Source organism: Dromiciops gliroides, chromosome X (assembly GCF_019393635.1).
Source record: "Dromiciops gliroides isolate mDroGli1 chromosome X, mDroGli1.pri, whole genome shotgun sequence".
Classification (NCBI taxonomy): domain Eukaryota; kingdom Metazoa; phylum Chordata; class Mammalia; order Microbiotheria; family Microbiotheriidae; genus Dromiciops; species Dromiciops gliroides.
The window spans coordinates 1,338,714-1,355,196 of NC_057867.1; the positions used below are offsets into that span (position 1 = coordinate 1,338,714).

General features: G+C 44.0%; 1 protein-coding gene across 1 annotated transcript; it reads left to right on the forward strand.

Annotated features, from left to right (window-relative positions):
- The first annotated feature begins 15,008 nt into the window (after positions 1 to 15,008).
- UXT (ubiquitously expressed prefoldin like chaperone) lies at positions 15,009 to 16,419 on the forward strand. The gene is made up of 6 exons (XM_043973924.1): positions 15,009 to 15,205; positions 15,333 to 15,414; positions 15,493 to 15,560; positions 15,855 to 15,962; positions 16,050 to 16,113; positions 16,209 to 16,419. The coding sequence occupies exons 1-6, from the start codon at positions 15,123 to 15,125 to the stop codon at positions 16,260 to 16,262; spliced, it is 459 nt and encodes a 152-aa protein (XP_043829859.1). The 5' UTR covers positions 15,009 to 15,122; the 3' UTR covers positions 16,263 to 16,419.
- The last annotated feature ends 64 nt before the right edge of the window (positions 16,420 to 16,483 follow it).

The window sequence follows — 16,483 nt, forward strand, 5'->3', positions numbered from 1 at the left end:
AATCCAGCAGCAAGTGTCTATGGGTATGAATTGTCAAAAATGACCTTTGTCAGCTTCATGGTTGGAATTATTACTGTGTTGTGTTTTTCTCTAGAGTTTCTCATGATGAGTTAAGAGGGTCTTTGAACTTGTTCTTTTTTCCTCTGGTAAGTAGTATTTTATTTTTTCCAATTACATGTAAAGATAGTGTTCAACATTTATTTATTTATTTATTTATTTATTTATTTTAGTGAGGCAATTGGGGTTAAGTGACTTGCCCAGGTTCACACAGCTAGTAAGTGTGTGCTAAGTATCTGAGGCCAGATTTGAACTCAGGTACTCTTGACTCCAGGGCTGGTGCTCTATCCAGCGAGCCACCTAGCTGTCCCTCAACATTCATTTTTTATAAGATTTTGAGTTCCAAATTTTTCTCCCTCTTTACCATCCCCCCTCCCCAAGACAGCAAGCAGTCTGATATAGGTTACACATGTGCAATCATGTAAACATATTTCCACATTGGTCATGTTGTAAAAGAAAAAATGGAACAAAAGGGGAAAGCCACAAAACCCAGTGAAAATAGCATTCTTGGATCTGCATTCAGACTTCATATTCTTTCTCTGGATGTTTGTGGTAGTTTGAAGGCAGAGGACCTGCCTGAGTTCGAATCCTTACTCTGCCATTTGCTAGCTGTATGACATTGTGTGATTCATTTCTCTTTGCCTTTGTAACAAGAGCAGGTTAAACTCTCAGGCATTGAGAAGCCAATCATACGGCACAATGTGGACTAATTATGGGATTTATTGGTGAGGATATTTCCCCATTATCTCCTCTGGCCCCAGATTGACAGAGAAGTGGGGAACAAGACAGTATCTTCTGTCAGGAGCTGACAGGCTTGAACCAAGTTGGGGAATACTCAGCTGGGCATCTGTTGGGCTCCAGGGCTTTGGGGTCACAGCCTCTTCTGGAATCTCTCACCCTAAGAGATCGTTGTCAGGCCTTGGTGCTTATCTGCCTCTATTGCTTGCCCTTGGTTCTACCTGCTTTCAAAAAGCTGACTTTGGCACAAAGTTCCCTGACAAAGTTCTCTTTCGACAGCTCCCTGTTTTTCTTCCTTATTTCAGACATTTGTGTTCACATCTTCTCACCCCTCCTGAGATAACTTCTGGAGAATTTTCTACAACTTTTGAAATCTTTTCTCCCCAAATCTCAGGGGCATGTTGCACTTTGCCTGTATTTCTTCTTTATTACAAACTCTAAGGGCTGGGTATGGGTGCAATTCTTGCTGTGTAGTGAGTGTCTGAACTAAGTCTGGCGCCAACATGGTCTGCTTCAGGAAGCCCAAGAAGGGCTGAACTTGCTTAGGGCAAAAGCAAAGAACGTCAAAGTTCCTGAGTCAGTCAGGTCAATGAGCAGGGAGGGACAGGAGCACTTCCATCTAGCCTGGGTGAGCTGGGGAGGCCTAAATCTGAAGGGGAAAAAAGAAGCCCAAACAATTCACAACGCAAAGTCCACCCCTGGTTCCCATCATTTCCACCTGAGCAACTGCTTTTCCCTTGTTGGTAAGAACCAAGTCCAGGGGGCAGCTAGGTGGTGCAGTGGATAAAGCACTGGCCCTGGATTCAGGAGGACCTGAGTTCAAATCTGGCCTCAGACACTTGATACTCACTAAGCTGTGTGACCCTGGGCAAGTCACTTAACCCTCATTACCTGCAAAAACAAACAAAAAAGAACCAAGTCCAGAGTAGAGGTGCTCTAGCTGTTGGACCAGGTTTAGGTTTGATTGATGTCTTGTTTCCCACACCATGATCACTTGCAGTCAAGTCCACCCTCCTTTCTCCAAAGAATGATCTCTGGTAATGAAGAAAAACTGTAAAGCAAAATCAGACACAAGCACCACGGACAGCAACTACAAAGTTCTGTACCTATCACACACCTGTTTCTTCTCCCTGCCCCGCCCTGCAGCGCAAGAGCGCGCGCGCGCGTGCACACGCACACTTGGGCGCTCGGGCGAGCACATGCATACTTGTTCCTAGAGGATGCCCCTGAGTTTCTTCTTAGATCTGTACTCGATTGATAATTTCATTTAAATGAAGTTCAGGTGCCTTGCAATGTTACCTTCATTTGCATTATTATAGGCATTTGTGTGGAATGTTCTCCAGGTTTTACTTCCTTTGCCTCCCTGGTTTCTCTAAATTGGCCATATTCCTTGATCCTTATGGTACAATAATAGTTCATTACATTCATATACCACGATTTCTTTAGTCATTCCCTAATCAATGGGTGGGTAGCTAGGTGGCACAGTGGATAGACTGCCAGGCCTGGAGTCAGAAAAACACATCTTCCTAAGTTAAAATCTGGCTGTGTGACCCTGGGCAAGTCACTTCACCCTGTTTGCCTCAGTTTCCTCATCTGTAAAATAAGCTGAAGAAACGGCAAACCTTTTTTTCTTTTTACCAAGAAAACCCCAAATGGGTTCACAGAGTAGGACAGGACTGAAAACAACCAAATAACAACAGCAGCAACAATCAATTAGTGCCCACTTCATTTCTGATGTTTTGCTTACAGGAACAGTGCTGCTCAAAATACTTTTGTATAAAAGGGATCTTTGTTTCTGCCCCTGACCTCCTTGTGGTACATGCCCATTATTAGGATTACTGGGTTAAAAAGTATCTAGCCTTTGGTAACTTTTCTAGCGTGATGTTAATTTGGTTTCCAGAATGGTTGTACCAAGTCTGACTTCTGTCTATAGAATATTGGCATCCTTGTCTTCCCCTAGCTCCTCCAACATTTGCTATTTCACTGTTGTCACCTTTTCCACTTCGACAAGTATGAGGAGAAAACTTGGAAATGTTTTAATGTGCCTCTCTTAATATTAGTGAGTTTTTGTTCAATATAACAAATCCTAGTTCGTAAAACTAAGAGGTGAGGGAAGTGACAGGAGAGGGGAAAAATCAGCATAACTGATCAATACATTGAAAGTCTGAAAATGTGTAGTGGGTAGACCATAGTTGTGGCTTCTGTGATAGAGCCCAAGGGTAGAGAGAAAGATTCAGTATTTCTGCCTCAGGACAAAAAAAATATGTATATTCTATACACACACACACACACACACACACACAGTGTGTGTGTGTGTGTGTGTGTGTGTGTGCTGAGGGAGTAATTCTGCAGCACAGCATGTCTCCACACATCCTGGAGGCCTGATACTGGCCTCTCTCCTAGAGTCCTGCACCCTTCCTTGGTGCCTGTGGCCTCTGCCTGGGCTTCCATTCTCCTAACTAAGACAAACCTTCACCCATCCCACCATTATTACTTTCTCTCTAGCTCCATGGCCCCCAGAGAAATTTTATCCCTCTCTGCTGGCTGTCCTTTCTCATATGCAGTTGAGATTCTCAAAGGATCTTGGCCTTTATGGGGCGTGCATAAGCTTTTATGAGGTGCAAAAATGATTCCTTCAAATAGGAATTAGGGGTTCACCCTTTATAAGGTGCAAACATGGCCTGAATGGGACACACCCTTTCTCAAGTTGCTTGTGTCAATAATTTTCTGTGGTGGAGGAAATAGCCTGCTATCTTCTGCCTGAGAGAGGGAGGGTCTTGTTCAGGTATCACTGAATGGAAGAATACTTGATGGGGAGGAAGGTGTAAGAACACTGGAAAGGGGTGTGTGTGTGTGTGTGTGGGGTGGTTATGAAGGGCTTTGAATGCCAGGAGATTTAAAAAATTTGAACATGGAGGTGAGAGGGGGTGCAAGATAATGAGGAGTTCAGTTACTCCTAGTTTGTAAGTACTCCTAGTTACTCCTAGGTTGTAAGCCTAGATATAGTAGGGAACTACTGGGGCTTCTCTATCAATTAAGCAACATGGGCAAATCTACACTCTAGTAAAATCACTTTGGAAGCAGTATGGAGGATGAACTAGAGAGGGAAGAGACCTGAGACATAAAGACCAGTTGAGAGGCCATTGCATTGTTGGTGGAGTTATGAATCAGGGCAACCATTTTGGAAAGCAATTTGGAATTTTGAAAAATAAAGTGACTAAAAGGTTTATCCGATTTGACCTAGAGATTCCACTACTAGACTTATACTCCAAGAAGGGCTTTAATGATGACGAGGATGATAACGATGATAAGATAATAACATTAGCTACTATTTCTATAGCATTTTTAGGTTTTGCAAAGCACTTTACCTATATTATCTCATTTGATCCTTACAACAATACTGGGAGGTAGATGCTATTATTATCCCCATTTAATGGATGAGGAAAGTGAGGGAGGCAGAGGTTAAATGACTTGTCCAGGGCCATACAGCTAAAAGATATCTGGGGCAGGATTTGAACTTCAAGTTTGACATTAGTCCGATTGCACTTTGTCCATATACACCAAAAGAAAAGTCACCAACTACACCAAAATATTTATTGGGGAACTTTTTGTGGAAACTGTCATGAAAAATTTTAATTCCTTTTTCTTCATTATTATTTTGGGTCCAGTATAGTCACTTTAATCATGAGGACCAAAAGAAAAGCTAAGGAATTAGTGGAATTTTGCAGAAAGTTTAAAAGATTAAAGAGTTTTAGATCTCAGCAAGGCAAGAGGAGAAGGGGAGGATTTCCAGGATTTCAGCTTCATTTGGAGAAGTGCTTCTTTCTTCCTCAAATGGTTCGAGTTAGTCTTGAAATTCCTCATGATTCTAAGCTTTTTCCCACTATGAAAAAATTCTTAGATTTTATTGTTTCCAATTACATGTAAAAACAATTTTAACATTCATTTTTAAAAATTTTGAGTTCCAAATTCTCTCCCTCCCCTCCTCCCTCATTGAGAAGGCAAGCAATTTCTATAGATAATCCATGTACATTCATGCAAAACATATTTCCGTATTAGCCATGTTGCAAAAGAAAATACAAACAGAATAAAAAGAAAGTTTAAAAAAAGTCTTCTTTGATCTGCCTTCAGATTCCATCAGTTCTTTCTCTGGAGGTGGATGTAGAAAAATAGATGGAATCATGTAGCAATATTTAAAACTGAGCTATTTAAAATGTGGATTTGCATTGGGTTCGAAGGATTGTTATTTACAGCATGGGCGAGTTGCTCTCTGACTGTTCCTCTTACTTTATACAGGGATGCTTCTGTTTCCTCTTCTATAAAATTGGGAAGGTAACAGCGCCTGCCTCAAATCATATCTGTAAAGTCCCTATCACAGTGCCAGGCACATGATAGGCACCATATGTTTATTCCCTTCCTTTCCCTGCTGACCGCTGAACATTGCTAGTATAGAATGCCCCAAATTGGTATATGAATGACATTATTTATGTAGCTTCTCTAGGGATGCATTCAAGTGGATGAATATCATTTGACTGGCAATAAATTTTGTTTTATGTCACATGTTTTAAATCTATGATTCATTATAAAAATGATGTTAGTATTGTGTTTATGAGTTTCTTCATTCATTCAATAAACATTTATTAAGTGCCTACTATATGTCAGGGAGGAAGGTGGGATTTTATTGGGACTTGAAGGAAAGCAGGGAGGTTAGTAGGTGGAGCAGAGGAGGGAATGCCTTCCAGGCCTGGGGGAGAGCCAGAGAGAATGCCCAGAGCCCAGAGATGGAGGGGTTTGTTGGAGGAACAGCCAGGAGGCCGGGATCACTGGATGGAAGAGGATGTGGTGGGGAGTGAAGTGTAGTAAGACTGGATAAGGGAGGACGGGGCAGGGCATGAAGGGCATTGAACGCAAAACCGAGCTTCCCGTATTGGTTCCTGGGGGCACTGAGGACCTTGTCTCATATTTTGCAGAAAAAATTGAGTTCATTTGCCCATGAGCTCCCTCTTTCCCCCTCTTCCTCATTTCCTTTCACTATGGTCCTTTCTGCCACCATGTCCTTCTTCACCCCCGTTTCATGTGAAGAGGTGGCTTGACGCTTCATGAAGGGCAACCCTTTTACTTGTTCATGGGATCCCATTTCATCCTGGCTTTTCCAGCAGATTGCTTCCTCTGTCACTTCCACTCTCTCACTTATCTTCAGTCTCAACCAGTCTCCTGGCTCTTTCCCCTATCCTGAAAAAACCCCTCCCCACTCACCGTGTCTTATGTCTCTTCTGCCCTTTGGAGCTGTCTACAATACATGCCTCCACACCTTCTCTTCTTAACCCCTCACAGTCTGGCTTCTGACCTTATCATTCTACAAAAATTACCAATGATGACTTCAATGGCCTTTTCTCAGTCCTCATCTTTGACGTCTTTGTGACCTTTGACGCTGCTGATCACTCCCTCCTCTTTGATTCTCTCTTCTCGCTAGGTTTCTAAAGTTAACCACACTCTCCTGGTTTTCCTCCTCCCTCTCTGACCACTCCTTCTCTGTCTCCTTCTCCAGAGCACACCCCCTAACTGTGGGTGTCCCTCAGGTTCTGGCCTGGGTCTGCTCTTCTCCTTCTGTACTACTGTACTGGGTAATCTCCTTAGCTCTCACATGAGGGAATTAATTTTTGATTCTTTTTTATATTTGATTTTATACTAGAACAATATTCTGTCAGACCTAAAGCCTCTTCTCTGAGGTTTGAGTGGAGAAGCTGAAGTTTATCCTCCCACTCTTTGAAGAGAGATACCAAGGATACAGTTGCTACTAGTGAAAGAAAAACTCTGTTCTCAATTCTCTCCTGAAACACTGTCTCAGCATTCCCTGCAAGGTTTGTGGGGTATTCCTGAGAAGTTGACCTTGTCCCGTCTTTAACAATTAAGGTGGTTTTATCAAATTCCCCAGTCACCAAGAAGTCTGCCCTTCTCAGGGACATCAGGGAGTAGGTACGACCCATAAATTTACAAGGGCATGTCCTCCTGACATGCGTTGGGGGGAGGGGGGGCGGCACGCTCTTCCTACCTCCTTTGATACAACCATAAACGATCTTTTATCTCTGTGACAAATATGTTGCACCCACCCTCCATTTGGGGTCTTTTGACTATTTGAGGGGTCAAAAGATCTGCTTTATTGGTGGGTAGCACCCCTAACTGTGCCTGGAGAAGCCTTTTTTTTTTACCTTTTTCTTAAATTTCAAATGAAAAACATGGATTTAATGACCGTTTCTATGCTGATGATTCTCAAATCTATGTATCCTGCCCCTCACTCTGCTGACCTCCAAGCACACATGCCCAGCTGCCTTTCGGACATCTTGAGCTGGATGTCTGGTAGACATCTTAAACTCAATAATATGTCCGACAGTGAACTAATACTGCCTCCTCCCTCCTTTCTTGACCTCCTGACTGTTCTGCCAACAAGACCCTCCATCTCTCTGCTATGAGCATTTTCTTTGGCCGTCTGTCCCCTATGCCTGGAATGCTCTTTCTCCTCATCCCTGCCTTCCTCCAAGTCCCAGCTAAAATGCCATTTCTATAGGAAGTCTCCCCTGACCCCTCTGAATTCTAGTGCCTTCCCTCGGTTGATGATTTCCTATTTATCCTGCCTGCCTATAGCTTGTTTGTACCTATTTGTCTACATGTTGTTTACCCTACTAGACTGTAAGCTACTTGAGGGCAGAGCCTCTTATGCTTCTTTTTGTACTTGCAGCACATTGTTGGTGCTCAATAAATGCTTATTGGTTGAGTATTATAATATCTTTGTGTAGAAGTGCTGTTGGATTATGGGATGATACCCAGTTTACAATGCATTTATTTACAAATGCATCTTTATGAAGTTAGATCCTTTTTTATCCTGAATGTTGTGATTTTATAAGTTAAGGTAGAGTGTCCTTCTGGTTAAAAATTGCACTAAGTATTGAAAATGACTGTTTTGGGGCAGCTAGGTGGCACAGTGGATAGAGCACCAGCCCTGGAGTCAGGAGGACCTGAGTTCAAATCTGGCCTCAGACACTTAACACTTACTAGCTGTGTGACCCTAGGCAAGTCACTTAACCCCAATTGCCTCACCAAAAAAAAAAAAGAAAGAAAGAAAATGACTGTTCTCTGGTTTGCCAAAATTAACTTTGTATCTTGGAAAGTCATTGTCATTAAGAAGCTTGGTGATTGGGGCAGCTAGGTGGCACTGCAGTGGATAGAGCACCAGCCCTGGAGTCAGGAGGACCTGAGTTCAAATCTGGCCTCAGACACTTAACACTTACTAGCTGTGTGACCCTAGGCAAGTCACTTGACCCCAATTGCCTCACCAAAAAAAAAAGAAAAGAAAGAAAATGACTGTTCTCTGGTTTGCCAAAATTAACTTTGTATCTTGGAAAGTCATTGTCATTAAGAAGCTTGGTGATCGGGGCAGCTAGGTGGCACTGCAGTGGATAAAGCACAGGCCCTGGATTCAGGAGGACCTGAGTTCAAATCTGGCCTCAGACACTTGACATTTACTAGCTGTGTGACCTGGGCAAGTCACTTAACCCTCATTGCCCTGCCCAAAAAACAAACAAACAAACAAACAAAAACAAAAGAAGCTTGGTGAGACTTTGCCAAACTCTCTAAATTTTTGCATCTCAAGACTAGAGATACTTTTAAGACTTTTAAATTTTTAAATTTGGCTTACCAAAGAACTAAAATTCCTCTAAGAAATGCTCAGCCTAAGGAGGAATGGCTGAATGTTTGCTTGTATGACATGAAATTGAATTACATGGTAAATTGTATGAAAACTCAGCAGATAAACTGTAATTAGATTGATATATCTGCATTATTTCTGAGTCAACTTTATATCACCAGACCAAAGTTTGAAAGATTTCCCTTTCATCCGTGGAGTTGCTTTGCAGTACATTAAGATATCCAGGCCAAATGCAACCAGATTCTTTGGATTTTGAATGAACTTATACATTTATTTTGTATATAAAATCCCATAAATTTACTATTTTCTCAATTTCTATTGACTGGTTTTGCCTATGGATGTGTTAAACTGGGAAACTGAAAGCATTTGGAAAGATATTACATATTCTTAGGAACTAAGGATGAATATTTTTTACTAATTATTATTTATTATGAATGTACCGATTGGGAAATAATTGCACCCTGCTTGAAAGCTGTGAGCAACGAAACTTGCTATGTGAGACGGAACATTTGGAATTTGTAACTTGATTTGCTCTTTTTGAATCCAGGTATAACTGAATTCTTAAACTGTTCAAAATTGTCTACTATTCCAAGGAAAATGCCAACAGCTGCTGTAAGGGAACGATGTTATAGGTAAATGGCAGTACCTGGAAAAGTGAAGGAGACAACTGGCTGAAGGTAATGGAAGCCATTACCCCACTATGCTATTTTCTTTCTGAACAGGAGTTTGGGTATGAGACCCTGGGAATGATGCAGAAGTGGATGAATGATGGGCTGTTCTAAAAGGTAGCTGTGATTTTACCTGAAGGCAAATGAAACTCAGGAAGTTTTCTCCTGCTTTACCTGCAATAGATCAGTTTGGGACTTTGGCTTTAGGCTTGAGAAAACACTCTTGCCTTGATATTTTTACAACTGTCTTCCCTCCTTTCATAGCAACTTTCTTTGGCTGTGGCAGAGGAACTCCAGATGTTTTATAATGGATCTTTGTTGCAATCAGGAAATATCTCTGTATTGTTTACTGTAAATGACCCTATTGCTTTGTTGTCTTTTTTTTTTTCTGTTCTGGCTTTGTGACCATTACTTGCTTCACTTCCTCTGTAAGATTAAGTCTGTAGTATCATCGTTTTCATATAATGATTAGAATGTGTGTGTGCCTGTGTGTATCCTAAGGGGTGGGGAGGAATAGGCTAAATATGTGATATAAAATAAAGATAGAATGTGATAAAGGTATAGAAATTTAAGATGTTTTTACTTCACTTAGGGGTAAGCAACGAGATTATATTGTTTCCACTTGAGAACGAGGGGATAGGTGATTGGCCTTTTTTTTTTTGGTGAGGTTAATCGACTTGCCCAGGGTCACACAGTTAGTAAGTATTAAGTATCTGAGGTCGGATTTGAACTCAGGTACTCCTGAATCCAGGGCCGGTGCTCTATCCACTGCACCATCTAGCTGCCCGGTGATTGGCTTTTGAATTTTTTTTTTGGTGGGGCAATGAGGGTTAAGTGACAGGGCCACACAGGGCTTTTTAATTTTTTATTGGATAAAGGAATATACTTTAAACTTCTTGTGTTAGTTGTGATGGTATTAATAGCCTTGAAATTTCTGCTGTTATGCCAGTGAAAAATAATTTTAAAAACCAAGTAATAATAATGGTTCTAAATGATATATGTTAAGTTTCATCTTAGAGATAATCAGCAATTACTGCTTCTTTCAGGTCCTCCATATTTACAGATGCCTAAATACACAGGCTTTGGATATGTTTCAGTAACTATCTTTGGATATAGCTTACTAATTGATGATCAAATCTTGATTTGGATTGAGGCTCTCACATAGAGAATTGTTTTGAGTCATCAGGATCCCTTGTTTTTCTTTCAGGCATTCAATCTTTTTTTGGGGGGGAGAGGCATGGCTGGCAAGTTTATTGGGTGGGTGTTCAGTACAAAAAGCAGGTAACAAAGTAAAGGCAGCTCCTGGGCCCCACCTTCCATGGGGAGGCTCCCCAAAGCCCCTCCAACCCCAGCTTCTCCAGGGAGAGATTGTCAGGAAAAACTAAGCCGACTTGGGGGCCGTCCAAAGACAAGACGGCCCTTCAGACCTTGGGGGTCGGAGCATCTCACAGCAAGTGGCTGTGTGGGCCCCAAGAGGAAAGACTGTCTACGGGAGGTCACCCACCAGCAGACTCAGGGGTGGGGTCTTCTCCCTGGGCTGCATCCCAGAGAAGCCTCGCTAAACGTGGCGGGGAGGGCCAGGGCGGCCCACCAAACAGCCACAGGCATTCAATCTTAAAGCACTTAGCTTTATGAAAAGGTTTGTCTCAATTTGTTGAAATTCATAAATTAAATGGACTGCTTGTTCATAATATTCCAGTAAAGAATAAAACAGAAGTCTGTAGTCTCACTTACTAGCTGTGTGGCCCTCCCTGGGCAAGTCACTTAATTGTTTTAGATTACCTTAAACATCCAGGGTCATCTTCAGTCATCCTGGTGTGTGTGTGTGTGTGTGTGTGTGTGTGTATCTCTCTATATCTCTATCTCTATTTCTATCTTGCCTCTGGAGGGGAGAGTGAGTGAGGCTGGTGACCTTGCACTGCCCTCCCTCACTTAAATCCAATTCACTGCAAGTCATGACATCACCTGATGTCATCATTCTCTTCCAGAATGAAGGACAAACTACAAGAACGAGAACAAGAATAACTGCTTAATTAAAAGGCTAGTTTTCAAATTAGAACAAAGGAAAGATGAGATTTTTTTTCATTTCAACAGCCGTTAAGGTAGCTGAAGCAGATGCTGTGGAGTGTTTAGAGCTCGATCAGACATCAAAGGCACCAAGGTCATTCTCTGCATCCCTGCCCATGGACTGTCATCATCACTTTTGTCCTGCCACTGAAGTTTGATGGCTGGAACAGAGAGTGAGGCTGACAACTTTGTTCTGCTGCCACCGCCACCTTTGTACAGTATCAAACACCCCCAGCTGCAGCCTGAACGGATGCAGTGAGGAGACCCAATGAAGGACAGTCTGACCTCTGGAGCAAGATGCTCAGACAGTGATGATGGAAAACAAAACACACACACACACACACACACACACACAAAACAGCCCACCAGAAAAGGAAGGACACACAACAAGTAGATTTGAGCAGAATTACCTCTTTGCAAGTGACTTGGACCCCAGATCTACTGAGAGGAACACCTGGTGCAGTTAGTGACACCCTAATTTAGGACATCCAAATGTTGGAACTGAACTGGGTACCCTATGAACACAGGTCTAAGACATACTGTTTTGGGCTTAGAATTTCCAAGGGAAAATGTTTCCCAGAATCATATCATCATATAATATGATATATAATATATAATACGATATCATATTATGGGATGGCTAAACCCATGATGACAGAATAAGAAATATATTGTTAGCAGAGGATGGTTCCGATCCATAAGAAATATATTGTTTAAATGGATTTGGGGTTAGTTGCTAGGAAAAGAGTCAGACTAAAGAAATTATGATGCAATGCCAATATCTGTTACTGTGTTGTCTTGGTTTTGCTGTTGTTTTTAGTGTTGTCCAATACTTTTATCTGCCTGTGGAAATGTTTGTCAGAAAAGTAGTGTTGAAGCTTCTGGAAAAGAGACTGACAGAATGTATAAGAAGAGGATCATAGAGAGGCATTTCATTTCCTTCTATGACTCTAAGGGGTCATAGAAATTTTTTATTCCTTTCTCTCTATTATTATTTAAATCACTTCAATTGTGAGAAAAGTAACATAGCTGGCTGAGATTGTCTCAAGGCTCCCAATTATTTTGATCTAGATAAAAAAAAAACCCTAATCCACATGGGGGTAAAAGAATTTATAATACCCACCATCCGGTGATTATAAATCTCAGACTCCGGTTCTCATTAGTGAATGTTTTAATGAACTAGATCTGGTGTGATTTTCTTTAATTATCTTTGAAATATAAATCACACCAGCATAATCTTTGTAGTCTTCGTCTCTCTTTTCTTTGTTTATATAAGCTTTATGAAATCTTTTTTCCTGGTTGATAGATTTTTTGTTTTATTTTGAGTGAGGCAATGGGGGTTAAGTGACTTGCCCAGGGTCACACAGCTAGTAAGTGTTAAGTGTCTGAGGCCGGATTTGACCTCAGGTCCTCCTGACTCCAGGGCCGGTGCTCTCTCCACTGCGCCACCTAGCGGCCCCAGATAGATGTTTTGTAAAATTCTGGGACTGTGCTGAAGCATATATAATAAATCTTGTTTTGGGCTCCTAGATCTCTGCTTGTTGACAAACATGATTGACAGTAAGTCAAAGAACCATTGGCAGGGGCAGCTAGGTGGCGCAGTGGATAGGGCACCGGCCCTGGAGTCAGGAGTACCTGAGTTCAAATCCGGCCTCAGACACTTAATACTTACTAGCTGTGTGACCCTGGGCAAGTCACTTAACCCCAATTGCCTCACTAAAAAAAAAAAAAAAAAAAAAAAGAATCATTGGCTATTTCCGTAACAAGACAAAGTGGATGCCCAGCCATTGGAGAATAACTCCACAAATGATGGTGCACGAATGTCATGGAGTGTTTCTTTGCTTGTAAGAAATGATAAATGTTACAAATACAGGGAAGCATAGAAAGATCTCCCCAAACTGATTCAGAGGGAAGTGACAGAGTCTAGAAAACAACCTACAGAACGAGCAATGTCAACAGAATCACAAAACAACAAAAAAGGAATATTCTCTGTAAAGAACAAGCACAGTTCTGGAGGAGACTCCTCTGCAGAGGCCATGTCAAAGATGGATTCTTGGGAGAAGGTGATTGATTCCATTTTGTGCCATGTTTGCTGTTAAATTTCTTTCTTTTTCTGTGCCGATGAATGTCTCCTTTAGTACCTCCCTTTCCCTAACCACTTTATGATTATAAAAGAAAATTCTTAGGACTTTGAATGTTTCCAGGAACTCATCTCCTCCTAATCCTATCTAATGAAGTTTGTAGGAGCTTAGCACATGCTAATTAACTGACTGACAAAAAAAAAAAAGATTGAGTATGCTTTGGTCTGGTGTAAATTCTTCTTCTTCTACCCGCCTTTTAAATAGGTTAAACATCCCTTTTATTTTCCTAAGAAAAATGACTTCTCCTGCCTCCTGCCCTACCAGATCTTGCCCCATACTACTTTTTTGGGGTGTGGGGTATGGGGCAATGAAGGTTAAGTGACTCGCCCAGGGTTACACAGCTAGTAAGTGTCAAGTGTCTGAGGTCGAATTTGAACTCAGGTACTCCTGAATCCAGGGCTGGTGCTTTATCCACTTTGCCACCTAGCTGCCCCCCATACTACTTTTGTACGCTCTCTGGGCATAATATACACACATATATACGAATATATTATCTAAATATGCAAAATAACATGACACACATATTATCTGTGGAATTGTGAGACACATATATCTATCATGCAGTGATGGAACGTGTCAATGGAACGTGTCAACACTCTTAGTGCAGTCTATCTGTCTCTATCCTGTGCTGACATATTCGTGCAGTTCTAGGGAGGGAGGACCCTGAAAATTCTTGCAACAGTGAAATGTCCACAGGTCTATGGTGCAGTGTATAGATTTTTCAGAGTTTTTTCTATATTGATCAGATTCGCTGATTTTTCCTCCCCACCCCCCCTTTACAAAACATTATTTGCTATATGGGATGGCTCTCTGGAAGGAGAGATACTAGGAGAAATTTTGGTATGAAAACCCCCTCAAAAGACATCAATATTTTTTAATGCAAGAGATGTCGCTTAATGGTTTATGAGCCTAAGGGAGGAGAAAAGGCAGATAACACTGAGGAGTCAAGCCTTACCCCCCATCCCCACCCCGCCTTCAGATAGCTGGGCCCACATCAAGGTGTGTGTGTGTCTGTGTGGAGGGGAATGGGGAGAGGAGGAAGGAAGGAAGGAAGGAAGGAAGGCAGGAAGGCAGGCAGGCCGGCCTGAGATCAATCGTCCTTGTAAAGGCCGCTTCGGGAATCCAGGGGACCCAAGGCCTTCGGGGTGCTTAGAGGCCCTCCACCATTACGAAGAGGCCAGCGCCCCTGGGTGCCAAGCACTGTGCTAGGTAGTGGGGAAACAGTCTTCCCGGTCTCAAGGAGGTCACAGTCCTACGGCAAACGACTACGTCAGTACAAACTAGAGTCAGAGGGAAGCGGTCTCAGGGGGATGGCACAAGCGGCGGCAGGAACGGGGAAAGGCGTCTGCAGGACGCCGGATTTGAGCTGAAACCTGAAGGCAGTGAGGGAAGCCAGCGCCCGGCACACAGTAGGCGCTTAATGAATGCTTGGTGACCTATCGACTGCCCTTGGGGTAGAGGAGCTCAGAGGAGCAGTCACCTAGCCAGCCGGAACAGGGGCTGCGTCAGGCCTTCTACGCATGCGCCCAGCCTGGCACTGCCCGCCTCTCAAAGAGCCCAAGGGCCACGCAACCAAGCTCGTGCCCGAGAAGGCGGGGGCACGCGCGGCAGGAAGTGACGTAAACAGCAACCCGGAAGTGCGGCGTTCCCCTTGAGGCCCACCCCCGGAAATCAGAAGCGGGCCCTTGCTGGCGCTGCTGGATGAACTGAGCTGACGGACGATCGGCCAGGGCTGGAGGGGTGGCCAGCATGGCGGCGGGCCCGCGGGGAGTTCAGGCAAAGGTGCTGCAGTACGAAGCTTTCGTCAGCGACGTCCTGCAGCGAGACCTGAGGTAAGTGCTGGGGGGGCGTGGAGCCTGCGGGGGGCGTGGCGGGCCGAAGCCGGGGCCGGGGTCGGGGCCGGGGCCGGGGCCGCCACCACGGGCGGGGTCCTAGACACCCGCTCCGTTCCCGGCCCAGGCAGGTGTTGGCGCAGCGGGAGGAGGTGTACGGCCAACTGGCAGGTTACTTGCAGCTGAAGAACGTCTTGGAGCGGCTCCAGGTGAGCGAGGCGGGGAGGGGAGCTCCGGGGACTCCTGCCCTTGGGCCGAAGGGCTCTCTAAGCACCCTCCCTCCACAGGAATCGGGGGAGCAGAAGCTGCGCACACAGGTGGATCTGGGGTGTAACTTCTACGTGAATGCGGAAGTGTGAGTGACTCAGCCCAGACCAAGGCTTCTTAACCTTTTGCCTTCGTGGGGCCCTCGAGCCGTGGGGAGGGGAGCCGGCGGGCCCCTGCCTCCCACAGACTTGTTAAGTGCATGAAATCGAACATAAGCGGTTACCAAGGATATCGGCTCCGTGCCATTGCAGATAGTACACAGACTCTGGCTTAAAAACCCCTTGCTCTATAAGGACCTGCCTCCTCATCCCAAGTATAGAGAAACCCCAGAGGGCTCACAAGGTCCTTAGAAAGCCCCTTGAGAAATGCTTCCATCTTCCAGGCCAGACTCTTCCCGGATATTTGTGGCACTTGGCTATGGCTTCTTCCTGGAACTGACATTGATTGAGGCCTTGAGGTTCATCGACCGTAAGAGCCGCCTGCTCACCTCGTAGGTTTCCCAGGGTTTGGGGGGAAAGGGATCGCGGGGGGAAGGGAAGGGAAAGCGTCTCAGACAAGCTCTGACCACCTTTTCCAGGCTCAGTGACAGCCTCACCCGAGATTCTGCCCGGATCAAGGCCCATATCCGACTGGTGCTGGAGGTAAGGAGGGAAGGAGGGCAGAGTATCTGTCCAGGCAAAAGCTTGCTTTATGACCTAACAGCTTCTGCTCATCAAAGTACTCTCTTCCCTACCAGGGCCTTGGGGAGTTGCAGGGCCTACAAGAGCTGCCAGAGCATCCGGGACACTGAGAAGAATGCTGAGAATTTCCTTTCCATGATAAGACTGCCACTGACGCTCCAACTCTTGTTACTTGAACTCAGAAAACCCTTCAATAAAAGCTGGGAATGAGGCTGGGGGGGGGTGGGGAGAGAGAATCTTTGTTGCCATGGAGATGGGGCATCCTTCCTCCCTACCATTATCTTCTCTGCAGTTGCAGAGCCACGGTCTCCGTTCTCTTGCCGTTCCTCTT